The 17,029-nt window shown below is 61.0% G+C and overlaps 1 protein-coding gene and 10 non-coding genes across 11 annotated transcripts; 7 read left to right on the top strand and 4 right to left on the bottom strand.

Annotated features, from left to right (window-relative positions):
- Positions 1-3,572: 3,572 nt before the first annotated feature.
- On the bottom strand, positions 3,573-3,643 carry TRNAG-GCC (transfer RNA glycine (anticodon GCC)). Its single transcript has one exon. It is a non-coding gene; the product is annotated as a tRNA-Gly (tRNA).
- A 1,137-nt stretch (positions 3,644-4,780) lies between these two features.
- On the bottom strand, positions 4,781-4,863 carry TRNAL-CAG (transfer RNA leucine (anticodon CAG)). Its single transcript has one exon. It is a non-coding gene; the product is annotated as a tRNA-Leu (tRNA).
- Positions 4,864-5,435: 572 nt separating this feature from the next.
- TRNAD-GUC (transfer RNA aspartic acid (anticodon GUC)) lies at positions 5,436-5,507 on the top strand. Its single transcript has one exon. It is a non-coding gene; the product is annotated as a tRNA-Asp (tRNA).
- Positions 5,508-6,349: 842 nt separating this feature from the next.
- Positions 6,350-6,421, top strand: TRNAG-UCC (transfer RNA glycine (anticodon UCC)). Its single transcript has one exon. It is a non-coding gene; the product is annotated as a tRNA-Gly (tRNA).
- A 286-nt stretch (positions 6,422-6,707) lies between these two features.
- On the top strand, positions 6,708-6,779 carry TRNAE-CUC (transfer RNA glutamic acid (anticodon CUC)). The gene has a single exon. It is a non-coding gene; the product is annotated as a tRNA-Glu (tRNA).
- Positions 6,780-10,830: 4,051 nt separating this feature from the next.
- On the bottom strand, positions 10,831-10,901 carry TRNAG-GCC (transfer RNA glycine (anticodon GCC)). The gene has a single exon. It is a non-coding gene; the product is annotated as a tRNA-Gly (tRNA).
- A 1,137-nt stretch (positions 10,902-12,038) lies between these two features.
- TRNAL-CAG (transfer RNA leucine (anticodon CAG)) lies at positions 12,039-12,121 on the bottom strand. The gene has a single exon. It is a non-coding gene; the product is annotated as a tRNA-Leu (tRNA).
- A 572-nt stretch (positions 12,122-12,693) lies between these two features.
- Positions 12,694-12,765, top strand: TRNAD-GUC (transfer RNA aspartic acid (anticodon GUC)). Its single transcript has one exon. It is a non-coding gene; the product is annotated as a tRNA-Asp (tRNA).
- A 424-nt stretch (positions 12,766-13,189) lies between these two features.
- On the top strand, positions 13,190-14,435 carry LOC137218184 (histone H3.v1-like). Its single transcript, XM_067724959.1, has 3 exons — positions 13,190-13,280; positions 13,389-13,574; positions 14,086-14,435. The coding sequence occupies exons 1-3, from the start codon at positions 13,190-13,192 to the stop codon at positions 14,433-14,435; spliced, it is 627 nt and encodes a 208-aa protein (XP_067581060.1).
- TRNAG-UCC (transfer RNA glycine (anticodon UCC)) lies at positions 13,608-13,679 on the top strand. The gene has a single exon. It is a non-coding gene; the product is annotated as a tRNA-Gly (tRNA).
- Positions 13,966-14,037, top strand: TRNAE-CUC (transfer RNA glutamic acid (anticodon CUC)). The gene has a single exon. It is a non-coding gene; the product is annotated as a tRNA-Glu (tRNA).
- Positions 14,436-17,029: the final 2,594 nt, after the last annotated feature.

The following is a 17,029-nucleotide window of genomic DNA, read 5'->3' as shown; positions in this document are numbered from 1 at the left end:
TTGCCGGTGCCTTGGGGGTGGCTGACAGTGTGGGATGAAGGTCTTTGTGGCCGTGGTCGGTGGCCACCCCACGCGGGCTAGGGAACGGAGCAGAACGAGCCCATGGAGAGAGGGCGGCGGTGGGCCGCGTGCTGGGAGGTGCGAGGAAGGACCTGGGGTGTCTGGCTGGAGCGCGGGCAGGAGCGGGAGGTGTTGGGCTGGCGGGGACCTGGCCCGGGAGAGCGGCTGGCCGCTCAGGCAGGGGCTCAGCAGAAGCTTGGTGCGGTGGTGGTACCCGGCCGGGCACGTGTTTGCGGGTGGGTCAGATCAGGGGGCGGAGTGGGCCTGGAGTAGGGTGAGTCTGAGGAGCGCTGGCAGAAGTGAGACTTCCGGGCAGGACATGTGACAGGCGGGCCTGGGATACAAGGGGCAGGTGGCGGGGAGAGGGGTCAGGGCCTGCAGGCTGGGGGGAAGGGCGGGGTGTGTGAACGGGCTGTGGGGCGTGGAAGATGGTGGGAGAGGACCCCTTCGCGGTGGGGTGGCGGGTGAGCGCCCCAGACTGGTGTGCTGTGCGGCAAGGTGGTCAGGCCAAGCAATGGGTTGTTACTGGGGGCGGTGGGTAGGAGGCGGGCAAGAGAACAACAGAAACGGAGTGCACCACAGGGGCTAGGTGGGGGTCCGAATCGGGTGGGGGCATTCTACTGCCCCAGAGACACACATCACCTCTCATCGGGAGAAACCATCCAGCCTCAGGTGTGTGTGGCGGCGGGGGTGGGGGGAGGAGGGGTTGAGGTTGAAAGAGGCCAAGGGAGAAGTCCCGTCTGATCCAGCAATCCCACTCCTGGGTACGTACCCGGAAATGGCGAAACAAGAGTTCAGAAAGGCCCAGGCACCTCCATGTTCACAGCGGCACTATTTGCACTAGCCAAGACACGGAAAAAAACCCAAGTGCCCGTCAACGGGTGGCCAGTACAAGAAGAGGTCGTATCTATGTAGTACGAGCTATCACTCAGCCATCAATAAAAAAGAATGAACTATTGCCATTTGCTGCCACAAGACTGCTCCCCGAGAATATTACGCTTCGTGAAGTATGTCCGACAGAGAAACACAAAGATACGTGGAATCTCAAAAGTACTACCACTGAATCTATGTGCGAAACAGAAACAGGCTCACAGACCTGGAAAACACAGTGATGGTTACCCGAGGGAAAAAGGAGGGGTGGAGGGATAAATTAGGAGCTCGATGAACCGATACACAGTACTTCATATAAAGGAGATAAGCAACAAGGATTTACAGAATAACACAGGGAATGATATTCAATATCCTGCAATAACCTATACTGGAAATCAATCTGAAACAATATTAGACATGGAAAACAGTATCCCCTTTGCTGTACACCTGAAACTAACTCCATGTGGTTACTCAACTCTTCTTCCTAAACCACAAGTACTAGTCCTTAAAAGTAAGTAAGTAAATAAATAAATATATAAATAAATAAATAGGAGAAACTGAGCCATCAGATGATCCAGCAATCGCCGTCGTGGGTACACAGCCGCCAAAGAGAAAAACTGTTGTTTGGAGAGATCCACGCACCCCCGTGTTTGTAGCTGCGCTACGTGCCACAGCCAAGACACAGAAAAAGCCCATGTGCCCATCAGCAGTCGGCTGACAGAAAAGGATGTGGTATATATGTACTGGGGAGTATTACTCAGCCATTTCAGAAAATGAAATATTGCCATTTGCCACACTAAGGATGGTCCTAGAGATTATTACACTTGGTGAAGTAAGTCTGACAGAGAAGCACAAAGATACGTGGAATCTAAAACGTAATAGAAAAGAATGTATGTGCAAAAGAGAAACAGACTCCCAGACAGAGAAAACACACTGATGGTTACCCGAGGAGAAAGGCAGGGGTGGAGACATAAATTAGGAGCTGCGATGAACAGATACACCGTACTTCATATAAAAGACATAAGCAGGGGGCTTCCCTGGTGGCGCAGTGGTTGAGAGTCCGCCTGCCGATGCAGGGGACACGGGTTCGTGCCCCGGTCCGGGAAGATCCCACATGCCGCGGAGCGGCTGGGCCCGTGAGCCATGGCCGCTGAGCCTGCGCGTCCGGAGCCTGTGCTCCGCAACGGGAGAGGCCACAGCAGTGAGAGGCCCGCGTACTGCAAAAAAAAAAAAAAAAAAAAAAAAAGACATAAGCAACAAGGATTTCCAGTATAACACAGGGAATGATATTCAATATCGTGTAGTAAGCTATCATGGAAAGCAATCTGAAACGTTATTAGACATGGGAAACAGTATCTGCTTTGCTGTGCAATATTACTTTGCTGTGGAATATTACTCAGCCATACAAAAGAGTGAGATACTGCCATTTGCACCAAGAAGGAGGGACCTAGAGTATATTACACTCAGCGACGTAAGTCAGGCAGAGAAGCACAAAGATACGGGGACTCTAAAGCGTACTACAAACGAACGTATGTGCCAAAGAGAGACAGACACACAGACATAGAAAACACACTGCTCGTTACCCAAGGGGAAAGTGTAGGGCAGGGGAAATTCCGGAGCTGTGATTAACAGAGAGGAAGTACTATACATAAAGCACACAAGCAACAAGGATTTACCGTACAGCACAGGGAACTGTATTCATGTGTCGTGATAACGTATAACGGAAAATAACCTGGAAAAGGACATATAACTGAATCACTTTGCTGTACACCAGAAAGTAACACAATGTTTAAACCAACCATACTGCTACGAAAAGGAGAAGACGACGAAGGGGGAAACAAGAGGGCAACGGGACAGAGGCAAGGGCAGGATCCTTGACAACGTAGGATTTGGAAAGGATCGGGGGGAAAAGTGGCGAGATAGGAGGGGGGAGGGGGGTGTTTGTGGGAATAGGCAGGAGGCTGAGGTGGTGGTGCTGGGGGTGCTGTCCCGAGGGCTGATGCTGTTGGTGGGAGCAGAGGTTCAGGGGAGGGGTTGGTGTTTGTCGTGCTGATGGCGCTGGTGGCAGTAGCGGTGGAGGAGCGGGCCGGTGTTGGAAACGTGTTTCTGTTGAGGGTCAAAACGTGAATCTAGAGTGTAGTCTGCGATGATAGTGTGGACTTCTTTGGAACTCCTCGTGCAAGTGAGCGCTTTTGGGACTCTCTAGGAAACTGGGATGTATCGCTCCCAGAGGTGGCGACTTGCTTGCTGCTGGTTGTGCAAAGATAGTATAATTTTCGGAGTGGGGGCAGAGTGAGGCAGAGAGCTTGGACACGTGGCGAAAGGTGAAGAGGTTGGGCTGTGCGGGTGCCAGCGTGGGGTGTTCCTTACGGTGACAAGCGGGACACAAGCGGGGTCGGGGTCAGGAAGAGAACAAGGACAAGGAAGGGGTCTGGGCGAAAGAGTGGCTGAGCCCGCGAGGTGTCAGGTCCTGGAGGCCTGGCTCCCGGGTGTGTGTGGGGTGGGGGCGTCTGCGTGGGAAGGACAGGGGCCGGGAAGGTACGGTGGTGAGCGAGCTGTTGCAGGACCGGTGCCTTGAGTGTGGCAGCTGGGAAACCCAGCTCCGCTTTGGGGCTGCGGGCACCAAAAGGGGACGCTGCGTCTGCATGGGCCGGGAATCGAACCCGGGCCTCCCGCGTGGCAGGCGAGAATTCTACCACTGAACCACCCATGCACCGATGGCCGCCGGCGCCCGCCGCTGCCCCAGCGGCGCCCAACGCTGCCCCAGCGGCGCTCGCCGCCAACCGCCGGACCCTGGTCACTGCTCGCCGCGTGGGCATGGGCTCCATTTGAGCAGGAGGCCGACGGGCCACCTGAATGAGAGGCTCCGGGCACTCTGGCGACCCCAGGGCGCGAGGCGGTCGGAAGCACCGAAGGATGGAGGGACGCAGGCGGGCTCGGCCCGTCCTGCGCTTTCTCTGCCGTCCACGGGCTCGGCCCGTCCTGCGCTTTCTCTGCCGTCCACGGAGCCGATTGACTGTCGGTGTCGCCAGGCGAAGCCAGGAGGCGAACCGGCCTGGCCCGCGCCCGAATCCCGGTCAGGGCAGGCGAGGCGTGGCCGGTGCGGCTGAGCACCGACGTTCCTCTCAGCCGCCGCCCGGCTCCGACGCAGGCAGGCAGGCAGGCAGGTGTGGTCCGGCCAGGGTCCCAAGGCGAAAAAGCACCGAGGGCACGCACCACAAGGCAGTCAGGACGCTGTCGGCGGCCACCTCGCTGTGGCTGTGGAGGGAATGGAATGGGCAGGCAGGCCGTTGGGTCTGGCGGGAAGGACAGGATGTTGGAAAGAGGGAGAGCTGCTGCTGGCGGAAGTGGAAGAAAGGCTGTGAGAACGAGTCCGCTGTTCACCAGGCAGAAGTCGGAGGGCGGGCGAGGCGTGGAGGGCTTTCCACACGCGGCCGTTCTGCGTGTGGCGGTGGGGGCGGGGTGGGGCGGGGGAGAGGCCGTGGGTGGGAGGGGCGAAGGCAGGCAGGCAGGCAGGCAGGCAGGAAGACCAGCAGCAGCAGCCGCCAGCAGGTGAGGAAAGATGTGCTGCGAAGGACTGAAGGGCTTCCTGGTGTGGGTGCAGGTAGGAGGGGGCGTAGGAGCTGGCGGGGAGGGCGTTTTTCCGGAAAGCCCGTGGCCGGAGGGTTCGTAGCGGGCCGTTTCTGCCAGGCCCGCGGCCGTGGCTGAGAAGGTCCCGCGTCTGAGAGGCGTGGATGTCCGGGCCGCAGTTTGGAGAGGCGGCAAGAGCGCAAGGCGCGAACGGACTGGAAGGCAGTAAAGCGCTGCCATAGGGCCGGGTGCGTTTGTCGGGCGGGCCAAAAGGCTGGCTTGTCAGGAGTGGGATTCGAACCCACGCCTCCAGGGGAGACTGCGACCTGAACGCAGCGCCTTAGACCGCTCGGCCATCCTGACGGCGGGCCTGGGCGTGCGCGTGGCCGCTCGGCTGGCTGGGACCCGACGCGACGCGCAGCCCGGTGCCCTTGGCGGGACGCGGTGCTCCGCGCCAGGCGCGCGGCCGTGTGGGGGAGCGACGGAGCGGGCGCGCGGCGGCCGACGGGGAGCAAGGCCAGACGACGCGCCTGGCTCCGCCGCGGTGGCGTCCTCGCCCAGCCCTGGCCCCGGACGGAGCCGGGCCGCGTCTTGCCAGCCCCTGCCGCCGGCCCCCACCCGCGCCTCCCCTCGCCGGCCATGGCCAGGCGCGCGCCCACCCCCTCCTCGCAGCCTTGCTTTCGGTCTCGGGCCCCCTCCTCCCGGCGCGATCCCCTCGTCGGAGGCAATAGGCAGCGCGCACTCGGAGCTTTCAGCGCCACTCGGGTCCGGGTCCCTGTCGGGTCGGGGGCTGCTGCTTTGGAGGACGCGGTTGGTGTGGCGTTGGGTCGCCTCGGGCACGTGCCGGGCGCCCGTGGTGGGCAGGGGGCCGGAGGGCAGGGGGAGGCGTCGGCAGTCAGCCCGAGAGCGTCCGGGCGCGGGGGCGGTGGCCGCCGTCCTCGTTAGTATAGTGGTGAGTATCCCCGCCTGTCACGCGGGAGACCGGGGTTCGATTCCCCGACGGGGAGGCAACACGCCCCCTTTTGGTGGCTGGCGCCGCTCTCCGTCCCGCCGCCTATCTCCCAAGGACCCTGCTTGTCCGCCCTGTGCCCTCCGTCCTCCAGCGAGGCGCAGGGCCCCAGCGCGTGCCCAGCCTGCCCACCCTCGACCCCCTCCAGCCCTTCCTCGTCGCCGGGCACTCAGTCGCCACGGCCGAGCGACGGCCTCCTCTGGACACCACAAGCTCTCGATGACGTTGCGGCCCGCCCAAAGTGGCTGTCTCCGTGGGCTCCTTGCGTCGCGACGCAAGGCTGCGCAGCTATGCACAGCTGCATAGGTGCCCAGCTGCCGGGACGGGTGGGAGGCGGATGAGTGCCGTCCCCTGTCGGTGCGGGAAGTGGCCTGGCCAGGCGCCGGGTGGAGAAGGGCTTTGGCGAGCCGGGGTGCTGGAAGATGCGTGCGCCGGGGGCGGGGGCGGGCCGCGGCGTGGAGCCGAGGGACCTGGAGCAGCAAGGCAGCGAGAGCGCCACCCTGAGGCGATCGGGCGGGTGGTCTAGGGCAGCTTCGTGGGGCTGGCGCGGGTGGGGCGCCGGGGGGCCTTGGTGGCGTCTGTGACGTCACAGAGCTGCCGGCCGGCGTGGCGTCGGGGCAGGGCTGCTCCAAGCGGCGGCGGCGGCGGCGGCGGCGGCTAAGGAGGAGGAGGACGACGAGGAAGAGAAAGGGGAGCAGGAGGAGGAAGAGAAGGAGGAGGAGTCGGAAGAGAAGGAGTCGGAGGAGGAGGAGGAGGAGGAGGAGGGGGAGGAGGAAGCGGCGGCGAGAGTGCGCTCGGGCGAGCCCGGTGCCGGCGTCTCGGGGCGGCCCGGGCTGTGCAGCGTTGGTGGTATAGTGGTGAGCATAGCTGCCTTCCAAGCAGTTGACCCGGGTTCGATTCCCGGCCAACGCAGCGGGCTGACCTTTTGCCGCGCTCCGCGGGCGGCCGGCCGGCCGGCCGGCCGGGGGCCTGTGAGGGAGAGCTGGGAGCAGGGAGCTCGGCGGCCCTAGCGGCTCTTCTTGTGTGTACGAGAAGCAGGCGCGCAGTGTTCTGAGGGTGCTGCAAGCAGGAAGGACGGGAGGACACGTGGATTGCCAGGGGCGGCGCGTGGCTGGACTTGGAAAGGCCGGGTCTTGGCGCCAAGGTGGCGCCGAGCGGCTGCTATGGGTCGAGCAGGAGCAGTGGTAGGGCCCGACGCTCCCTGGTGGTCTAGTGGTTAGGATTCGGCGCTCTCACCGCCGCGGCCCGGGTTCGATTCCCGGTCAGGGAAGCCTTTCTTCTTCCTCTCTACCTCACACCGTCCACATCCCGCTTTTAGGCCACGCTTGCTCCGCGGCCTCGGCGTCGCGCCCTGCCCGACAACAGCCGCCCGGTGCCCTGCACCTGCAGCCCAAGCCCTGCCAGGCAACGTCCACCCTCCCTTCCCGGCCACACCTTTTGGCCGCACTGGCGCGCGCCCACTCGAGGCCTTCGACGTCCCGTGTCTTCGTTTTCACACGCTTGCCTCAGCCCCAAACACGAATGGCCGGGGCGGCGCCTCTCCCCGCCGAGGCTGTGTCCACGAGCAAACGCCCCCGCCGGTGTTTGGACTCTCCAGCAGCACTGCTTCTCCCCCACGGCGACAGCGGCGGCGGCACCGACGGCGCTGTCACACGCGGTGCCTTCTGACAGCGCCGGATCCCCTGTGGAAAGGAGCACCGGTGCGCAGACGGGTGCTTCGCAACACCGCAGCAGGTTTCCTGAACGCCCTTGCCGGTGCCTTGGGGGTGGCTGACAGTGTGGGATGAAGGTCTTTGTGGCCGTGGTCGGTGGCCACCCCACGCGGGCTAGGGAACGGAGCAGAACGAGCCCATGGAGAGAGGGCGGCGGTGGGCCGCGTGCTGGGAGGTGCGAGGAAGGACCTGGGGTGTCTGGCTGGAGCGCGGGCAGGAGCGGGAGGTGTTGGGCTGGCGGGGACCTGGCCCGGGAGAGCGGCTGGCCGCTCAGGCAGGGGCTCAGCAGAAGCTTGGTGCGGTGGTGGTACCCGGCCGGGCACGTGTTTGCGGGTGGGTCAGATCAGGGGGCGGAGTGGGCCTGGAGTAGGGTGAGTCTGAGGAGCGCTGGCAGAAGTGAGACTTCCGGGCAGGACATGTGACAGGCGGGCCTGGGATACAAGGGGCAGGTGGCGGGGAGAGGGGTCAGGGCCTGCAGGCTGGGGGGAAGGGCGGGGTGTGTGAACGGGCTGTGGGGCGTGGAAGATGGTGGGAGAGGACCCCTTCGCGGTGGGGTGGCGGGTGAGCGCCCCAGACTGGTGTGCTGTGCGGCAAGGTGGTCAGGCCAAGCAATGGGTTGTTACTGGGGGCGGTGGGTAGGAGGCGGGCAAGAGAACAACAGAAACGGAGTGCACCACAGGGGCTAGGTGGGGGTCCGAATCGGGTGGGGGCATTCTACTGCCCCAGAGACACACATCACCTCTCATCGGGAGAAACCATCCAGCCTCAGGTGTGTGTGGCGGCGGGGGTGGGGGGAGGAGGGGTTGAGGTTGAAAGAGGCCAAGGGAGAAGTCCCGTCTGATCCAGCAATCCCACTCCTGGGTACGTACCCGGAAATGGCGAAACAAGAGTTCAGAAAGGCCCAGGCACCTCCATGTTCACAGCGGCACTATTTGCACTAGCCAAGACACGGAAAAAAACCCAAGTGCCCGTCAACGGGTGGCCAGTACAAGAAGAGGTCGTATCTATGTAGTACGAGCTATCACTCAGCCATCAATAAAAAAGAATGAACTATTGCCATTTGCTGCCACAAGACTGCTCCCCGAGAATATTACGCTTCGTGAAGTATGTCCGACAGAGAAACACAAAGATACGTGGAATCTCAAAAGTACTACCACTGAATCTATGTGCGAAACAGAAACAGGCTCACAGACCTGGAAAACACAGTGATGGTTACCCGAGGGAAAAAGGAGGGGTGGAGGGATAAATTAGGAGCTCGATGAACCGATACACAGTACTTCATATAAAGGAGATAAGCAACAAGGATTTACAGAATAACACAGGGAATGATATTCAATATCCTGCAATAACCTATACTGGAAATCAATCTGAAACAATATTAGACATGGAAAACAGTATCCCCTTTGCTGTACACCTGAAACTAACTCCATGTGGTTACTCAACTCTTCTTCCTAAACCACAAGTACTAGTCCTTAAAAGTAAGTAAGTAAATAAATAAATATATAAATAAATAAATAGGAGAAACTGAGCCATCAGATGATCCAGCAATCGCCGTCGTGGGTACACAGCCGCCAAAGAGAAAAACTGTTGTTTGGAGAGATCCACGCACCCCCGTGTTTGTAGCTGCGCTACGTGCCACAGCCAAGACACAGAAAAAGCCCATGTGCCCATCAGCAGTCGGCTGACAGAAAAGGATGTGGTATATATGTACTGGGGAGTATTACTCAGCCATTTCAGAAAATGAAATATTGCCATTTGCCACACTAAGGATGGTCCTAGAGATTATTACACTTGGTGAAGTAAGTCTGACAGAGAAGCACAAAGATACGTGGAATCTAAAACGTAATAGAAAAGAATGTATGTGCAAAAGAGAAACAGACTCCCAGACAGAGAAAACACACTGATGGTTACCCGAGGAGAAAGGCAGGGGTGGAGACATAAATTAGGAGCTGCGATGAACAGATACACCGTACTTCATATAAAAGACATAAGCAGGGGGCTTCCCTGGTGGCGCAGTGGTTGAGAGTCCGCCTGCCGATGCAGGGGACACGGGTTCGTGCCCCGGTCCGGGAAGATCCCACATGCCGCGGAGCGGCTGGGCCCGTGAGCCATGGCCGCTGAGCCTGCGCGTCCGGAGCCTGTGCTCCGCAACGGGAGAGGCCACAGCAGTGAGAGGCCCGCGTACTGCAAAAAAAAAAAAAAAAAAAAAAAAAGACATAAGCAACAAGGATTTCCAGTATAACACAGGGAATGATATTCAATATCGTGTAGTAAGCTATCATGGAAAGCAATCTGAAACGTTATTAGACATGGGAAACAGTATCTGCTTTGCTGTGCAATATTACTTTGCTGTGGAATATTACTCAGCCATACAAAAGAGTGAGATACTGCCATTTGCACCAAGAAGGAGGGACCTAGAGTATATTACACTCAGCGACGTAAGTCAGGCAGAGAAGCACAAAGATACGGGGACTCTAAAGCGTACTACAAACGAACGTATGTGCCAAAGAGAGACAGACACACAGACATAGAAAACACACTGCTCGTTACCCAAGGGGAAAGTGTAGGGCAGGGGAAATTCCGGAGCTGTGATTAACAGAGAGGAAGTACTATACATAAAGCACACAAGCAACAAGGATTTACCGTACAGCACAGGGAACTGTATTCATGTGTCGTGATAACGTATAACGGAAAATAACCTGGAAAAGGACATATAACTGAATCACTTTGCTGTACACCAGAAAGTAACACAATGTTTAAACCAACCATACTGCTACGAAAAGGAGAAGACGACGAAGGGGGAAACAAGAGGGCAACGGGACAGAGGCAAGGGCAGGATCCTTGACAACGTAGGATTTGGAAAGGATCGGGGGGAAAAGTGGCGAGATAGGAGGGGGGAGGGGGGTGTTTGTGGGAATAGGCAGGAGGCTGAGGTGGTGGTGCTGGGGGTGCTGTCCCGAGGGCTGATGCTGTTGGTGGGAGCAGAGGTTCAGGGGAGGGGTTGGTGTTTGTCGTGCTGATGGCGCTGGTGGCAGTAGCGGTGGAGGAGCGGGCCGGTGTTGGAAACGTGTTTCTGTTGAGGGTCAAAACGTGAATCTAGAGTGTAGTCTGCGATGATAGTGTGGACTTCTTTGGAACTCCTCGTGCAAGTGAGCGCTTTTGGGACTCTCTAGGAAACTGGGATGTATCGCTCCCAGAGGTGGCGACTTGCTTGCTGCTGGTTGTGCAAAGATAGTATAATTTTCGGAGTGGGGGCAGAGTGAGGCAGAGAGCTTGGACACGTGGCGAAAGGTGAAGAGGTTGGGCTGTGCGGGTGCCAGCGTGGGGTGTTCCTTACGGTGACAAGCGGGACACAAGCGGGGTCGGGGTCAGGAAGAGAACAAGGACAAGGAAGGGGTCTGGGCGAAAGAGTGGCTGAGCCCGCGAGGTGTCAGGTCCTGGAGGCCTGGCTCCCGGGTGTGTGTGGGGTGGGGGCGTCTGCGTGGGAAGGACAGGGGCCGGGAAGGTACGGTGGTGAGCGAGCTGTTGCAGGACCGGTGCCTTGAGTGTGGCAGCTGGGAAACCCAGCTCCGCTTTGGGGCTGCGGGCACCAAAAGGGGACGCTGCGTCTGCATGGGCCGGGAATCGAACCCGGGCCTCCCGCGTGGCAGGCGAGAATTCTACCACTGAACCACCCATGCACCGATGGCCGCCGGCGCCCAACGCTGCCCCAGCGGCGCCCAACGCTGCCCCAGCGGCGCTCGCCGCCAACCGCCGGACCCTGGTCACTGCTCGCCGCGTGGGCATGGGCTCCATTTGAGCAGGAGGCCGACGGGCCACCTGAATGAGAGGCTCCGGGCACTCTGGCGACCCCAGGGCGCGAGGCGGTCGGAAGCACCGAAGGATGGAGGGACGCAGGCGGGCTCGGCCCGTCCTGCGCTTTCTCTGCCGTCCACGGGCTCGGCCCGTCCTGCGCTTTCTCTGCCGTCCACGGAGCCGATTGACTGTCGGTGTCGCCAGGCGAAGCCAGGAGGCGAACCGGCCTGGCCCGCGCCCGAATCCCGGTCAGGGCAGGCGAGGCGTGGCCGGTGCGGCTGAGCACCGACGTTCCTCTCAGCCGCCGCCCGGCTCCGACGCAGGCAGGCAGGCAGGCAGGTGTGGTCCGGCCAGGGTCCCAAGGCGAAAAAGCACCGAGGGCACGCACCACAAGGCAGTCAGGACGCTGTCGGCGGCCACCTCGCTGTGGCTGTGGAGGGAATGGAATGGGCAGGCAGGCCGTTGGGTCTGGCGGGAAGGACAGGATGTTGGAAAGAGGGAGAGCTGCTGCTGGCGGAAGTGGAAGAAAGGCTGTGAGAACGAGTCCGCTGTTCACCAGGCAGAAGTCGGAGGGCGGGCGAGGCGTGGAGGGCTTTCCACACGCGGCCGTTCTGCGTGTGGCGGTGGGGGCGGGGTGGGGCGGGGGAGAGGCCGTGGGTGGGAGGGGCGAAGGCAGGCAGGCAGGCAGGCAGGCAGGAAGACCAGCAGCAGCAGCCGCCAGCAGGTGAGGAAAGATGTGCTGCGAAGGACTGAAGGGCTTCCTGGTGTGGGTGCAGGTAGGAGGGGGCGTAGGAGCTGGCGGGGAGGGCGTTTTTCCGGAAAGCCCGTGGCCGGAGGGTTCGTAGCGGGCCGTTTCTGCCAGGCCCGCGGCCGTGGCTGAGAAGGTCCCGCGTCTGAGAGGCGTGGATGTCCGGGCCGCAGTTTGGAGAGGCGGCAAGAGCGCAAGGCGCGAACGGACTGGAAGGCAGTAAAGCGCTGCCATAGGGCCGGGTGCGTTTGTCGGGCGGGCCAAAAGGCTGGCTTGTCAGGAGTGGGATTCGAACCCACGCCTCCAGGGGAGACTGCGACCTGAACGCAGCGCCTTAGACCGCTCGGCCATCCTGACGGCGGGCCTGGGCGTGCGCGTGGCCGCTCGGCTGGCTGGGACCCGACGCGACGCGCAGCCCGGTGCCCTTGGCGGGACGCGGTGCTCCGCGCCAGGCGCGCGGCCGTGTGGGGGAGCGACGGAGCGGGCGCGCGGCGGCCGACGGGGAGCAAGGCCAGACGACGCGCCTGGCTCCGCCGCGGTGGCGTCCTCGCCCAGCCCTGGCCCCGGACGGAGCCGGGCCGCGTCTTGCCAGCCCCTGCCGCCGGCCCCCACCCGCGCCTCCCCTCGCCGGCCATGGCCAGGCGCGCGCCCACCCCCTCCTCGCAGCCTTGCTTTCGGTCTCGGGCCCCCTCCTCCCGGCGCGATCCCCTCGTCGGAGGCAATAGGCAGCGCGCACTCGGAGCTTTCAGCGCCACTCGGGTCCGGGTCCCTGTCGGGTCGGGGGCTGCTGCTTTGGAGGACGCGGTTGGTGTGGCGTTGGGTCGGCTCGGGCACGTGCCGGGCGCCCGTGGTGGGCAGGGGGCCGGAGGGCAGGGGGAGGCGTCGGCAGTCAGCCCGAGAGCGTCCGGGCGCGGGGGCGGTGGCCGCCGTCCTCGTTAGTATAGTGGTGAGTATCCCCGCCTGTCACGCGGGAGACCGGGGTTCGATTCCCCGACGGGGAGGCAACACGCCCCCTTTTGGTGGCTGGCGCCGCTCTCTGTCCCGCCGCCTATCTCCCAAGGACCCTGCTTGTCCGCCCTGTGCCCTCCGTCCTCCAGCGAGGCGCAGGGCCCCAGCGCGTGCCCAGCCTGCCCACCCTCGACCCCCTCCAGCCCTTCCTCGTCGCCGGGCACTCAGTCGCCACGGCCGAGCGACGGCCTCCTCTGGACACCACAAGCTCTCGATGACGTTGCGGCCCGCCCAAAGTGGCTGTCTCCGTGGGCTCCTTGCGTCGCGACGCAAGGCTGCGCAGCTATGCACAGCTGCATAGGTGCCCAGCTGCCGGGACGGGTGGGAGGCGGATGAGTGCCGTCCCCTGTCGGTGCGGGAAGTGGCCTGGCCAGGCGCCGGGTGGAGAAGGGCTTTGGCGAGCCGGGGTGCTGGAAGATGCGTGCGCCGGGGGCGGGGGCGGGCCGCGGCGTGGAGCCGAGGGACCTGGAGCAGCAAGGCAGCGAGAGCGCCACCCTGAGGCGATCGGGCGGGTGGTCTAGGGCAGCTTCGTGGGGCTGGCGCGGGTGGGGCGCCGGGGGGCCTTGGTGGCGTCTGTGACGTCACAGAGCTGCCGGCCGGCGTGGCGTCGGGGCAGGGCTGCTCCAAGCGGCGGCGGCGGCGGCGGCGGCGGCTAAGGAGGAGGAGGACGACGAGGAAGAGAAAGGGGAGCAGGAGGAGGAAGAGAAGGAGGAGGAGTCGGAAGAGAAGGAGTCGGAGGAGGAGGAGGAGGAGGAGGAGGGGGAGGAGGAAGCGGCGGCGAGAGTGCGCTCGGGCGAGCCCGGTGCCGGCGTCTCGGGGCGGCCCGGGCTGTGCAGCGTTGGTGGTATAGTGGTGAGCATAGCTGCCTTCCAAGCAGTTGACCCGGGTTCGATTCCCGGCCAACGCAGCGGGCTGACCTTTTGCCGCGCTCCGCGGGCGGCCGGCCGGCCGGCCGGCCGGGGGCCTGTGAGGGAGAGCTGGGAGCAGGGAGCTCGGCGGCCCTAGCGGCTCTTCTTGTGTGTGCGAGAAGCAGGCGCGCTGTGTTCTGAGGGTGCTGCAAGCAGGAAGGACGGGAGGACACGTGGATTGCCAGGGGCGGCGCGTGGCCGGACTTGGAAAGGCCGGGTCTTGGCGCCAAGGTGGCGCCGAGCGGCTGCTATGGGTCGAGCAGGAGCAGTGGTAGAGCCCGACGCTCCCTGGTGGTCTAGTGGTTAGGATTCGGCGCTCTCACCGCCGCGGCCCGGGTTCGATTCCCGGTCAGGGAAGCCTTTCTTCTTCCCCTCTACCTCACACCGTCCACATCCCACTTTTAGGCCACGCTTGCTCCGCGGCCTCGGCGTCGCGCCCTGCCCGACAACAGCCGCCCGGTGCCCTGCACCTGCAGCCCAAGCCCTGCCAGGCAACCTCCACCCTCCCTGCCCGGCCACACCTTTTGGCCGCACTGGCGCGCGCCCACTCGAGGCCTTCGACGTCCCGTGTCTTCGTTTTCACACGCTTGCCTCAGCCCCAAACACGAATGGCCGGGGCGGCGCCTCTCCCCGCCGAGGCTGTGTCCACGAGCAAACGCCCCCGCCGGTGTTTGGACTCTCCAGCAGCACTGCTTCTCCCCCACGGCGACAGCGGCGGCGGCACCGACGGCGCTGTCACACGCGGTGCCTTCTGACAGCGCCGGATCCCCTGTGGAAAGGAGCACCGGTGCGCAGACGGGTGCTTCGCAACACCGCAGCAGGTTTCCTGAACGCCCTTGCCGGTGCCTTGGGGGTGGCTGACAGTGTGGGATGAAGGTCTTTGTGGCCGTGGTCGGTGGCCACCCCCACGCGGGCTAGGGAACGGAGCAGAACGAGCCCATGGAGAGAGGGCGGCGGTGGGCCGCGTACTGGGAGGTGCGAGGAAGGACCTGGGGTGTCTGGCTGGAGCGCGGGCAGGAGCGGGAGGTGTTGGGCTGGCGGGGACCTGGCCCGGGAGAGCGGCTGGCCGCTCAGGCAGGGGCTCAGCAGAAGCTTGGTGTGGTGGTGGTACCCGGCCGGGCACGTGTTTGCGGGTGGGTCAGATCAGGGGGCGGAGTGGGCCTGGAGTAGGGTGAGTCTGAGGAGCGCTGGCAGAAGTGAGACTTCCGGGCAGGACATGTGACAGGCGGGCCTGGGATACAAGGGGCAGGTGGCGGGGAGAGGGGTCAGGGCCTGCAGGCTGGGGGGAAGGGCGGGGTGTGTGAACGGGCTGTGGGGCGTGGAAGATGGTGGGAGAGGACCCCTTCGCGGTGGGGTGGCGGGTGAGCGCCCCAGACTGGTGTGCTGTGCGGCAAGGTGGTCAGGCCAAGCAATGGGTTGTTACTGGGGGCGGTGGGTAGGAGGCGGGCAAGAGAACAACAGAAACGGAGTGCACCACAGGGGCTAGGTGGGGGTCCGAATCGGGTGGGGGCATTCTACTGCCCCAGAGACACACATCACCTCTCATCGGGAGAAACCATCCAGCCTCAGGTGTGTGTGGCGGCGGGGGTGGGGGGAGGAGGGGTTGAGGTTGAAAGAGGCCAAGGGAGAAGTCCCGTCTGATCCAGCAATCCCACTCCTGGGTACGTACCCGGAAATGGCGAAACAAGAGTTCAGAAAGGCCCAGGCACCTCCATGTTCACAGCGGCACTATTTGCACTAGCCAAGACACGGAAAAAAACCCAAGTGCCCGTCAACGGGTGGCCAGTACAAGAAGAGGTCGTATCTATGTAGTACGAGCTATCACTCAGCCATCAATAAAAAAGAATGAACTATTGCCATTTGCTGCCACAAGACTGCTCCCCGAGAATATTACGCTTCGTGAAGTATGTCCGACAGAGAAACACAAAGATACGTGGAATCTCAAAAGTACTACCACTGAATCTATGTGCGAAACAGAAACAGGCTCACAGACCTGGAAAACACAGTGATGGTTACCCGAGGGAAAAAGGAGGGGTGGAGGGATAAATTAGGAGCTCGATGAACCGATACACAGTACTTCATATAAAGGAGATAAGCAACAAGGATTTACAGAATAACACAGGGAATGATATTCAATATCCTGCAATAACCTATACTGGAAATCAATCTGAAACAATATTAGACATGGAAAACAGTATCCCCTTTGCTGTACACCTGAAACTAACTCCATGTGGTTACTCAACTCTTCTTCCTAAACCACAAGTACTAGTCCTTAAAAGTAAGTAAGTAAATAAATAAATATATAAATAAATAAATAGGAGAAACTGAGCCATCAGATGATCCAGCAATCGCCGTCGTGGGTACACAGCCGCCAAAGAGAAAAACTGTTGTTTGGAGAGATCCACGCACCCCCGTGTTTGTAGCTGCGCTACGTGCCACAGCCAAGACACAGAAAAAGCCCATGTGCCCATCAGCAGTCGGCTGACAGAAAAGGATGTGGTATATATGTACTGGGGAGTATTACTCAGCCATTTCAGAAAATGAAATATTGCCATTTGCCACACTAAGGATGGTCCTAGAGATTATTACACTTGGTGAAGTAAGTCTGACAGAGAAGCACAAAGATACGTGGAATCTAAAACGTAATAGAAAAGAATGTATGTGCAAAAGAGAAACAGACTCCCAGACAGAGAAAACACACTGATGGTTACCCGAGGAGAAAGGCAGGGGTGGAGACATAAATTAGGAGCTGCGATGAACAGATACACCGTACTTCATATAAAAGACATAAGCAGGGGGCTTCCCTGGTGGCGCAGTGGTTGAGAGTCCGCCTGCCGATGCAGGGGACACGGGTTCGTGCCCCGGTCCGGGAAGATCCCACATGCCGCGGAGCGGCTGGGCCCGTGAGCCATGGCCGCTGAGCCTGCGCGTCCGGAGCCTGTGCTCCGCAACGGGAGAGGCCACAGCAGTGAGAGGCCCGCGTACTGCAAAAAAAAAAAAAAAAAAAAAAAAGACATAAGCAACAAGGATTTCCAGTATAACACAGGGAATGATATTCAATATCGTGTAGTAAGCTATCATGGAAAGCAATCTGAAACGTTATTAGACATGGGAAACAGTATCTGCTTTGCTGTGCAATATTACTTTGCTGTGGAATATTACTCAGCCATACAAAAGAGTGAGATACTGCCATTTGCACCAAGAAGGAGGGACCTAGAGTATATTACACTCAGCGACGTAAGTCAGGCAGAGAAGCACAAAGATACGGGGACTCTAAAGCGTACTACAAACGAACGTATGTGCCAAAGAGAGACAGACACACAGACATAGAAAACACACTGCTCGTTAC

The sequence above is a fragment of the Pseudorca crassidens genome, unplaced genomic scaffold (genome assembly GCF_039906515.1).
Source record: "Pseudorca crassidens isolate mPseCra1 unplaced genomic scaffold, mPseCra1.hap1 Scaffold_357, whole genome shotgun sequence".
NCBI classification, from domain to species: domain Eukaryota; kingdom Metazoa; phylum Chordata; class Mammalia; order Artiodactyla; family Delphinidae; genus Pseudorca; species Pseudorca crassidens.
Note: the sequence above shows the minus strand (reverse complement) of the source record. Positions and strands in the feature narration are given on the sequence as shown.

Coding starts and splice junctions, on each gene's coding strand:
- LOC137218184 (XM_067724959.1), top strand. CDS start 13,190: ATGCGTGCGCCGGGGGCGGGGGCGGGCCGCGGCGTGGAGCCGAGGGAC. Junction 13,281..13,388: donor CGCCACCCTGAGGCGATCGG/GCGGGTGGTCTA, acceptor GCGTCGGGGCAG/GGCTGCTCCAAGCGGCGGCG. Junction 13,575..14,085: donor AGTGCGCTCGGGCGAGCCCG/GTGCCGGCGTCT, acceptor TCCCACTTTTAG/GCCACGCTTGCTCCGCGGCC.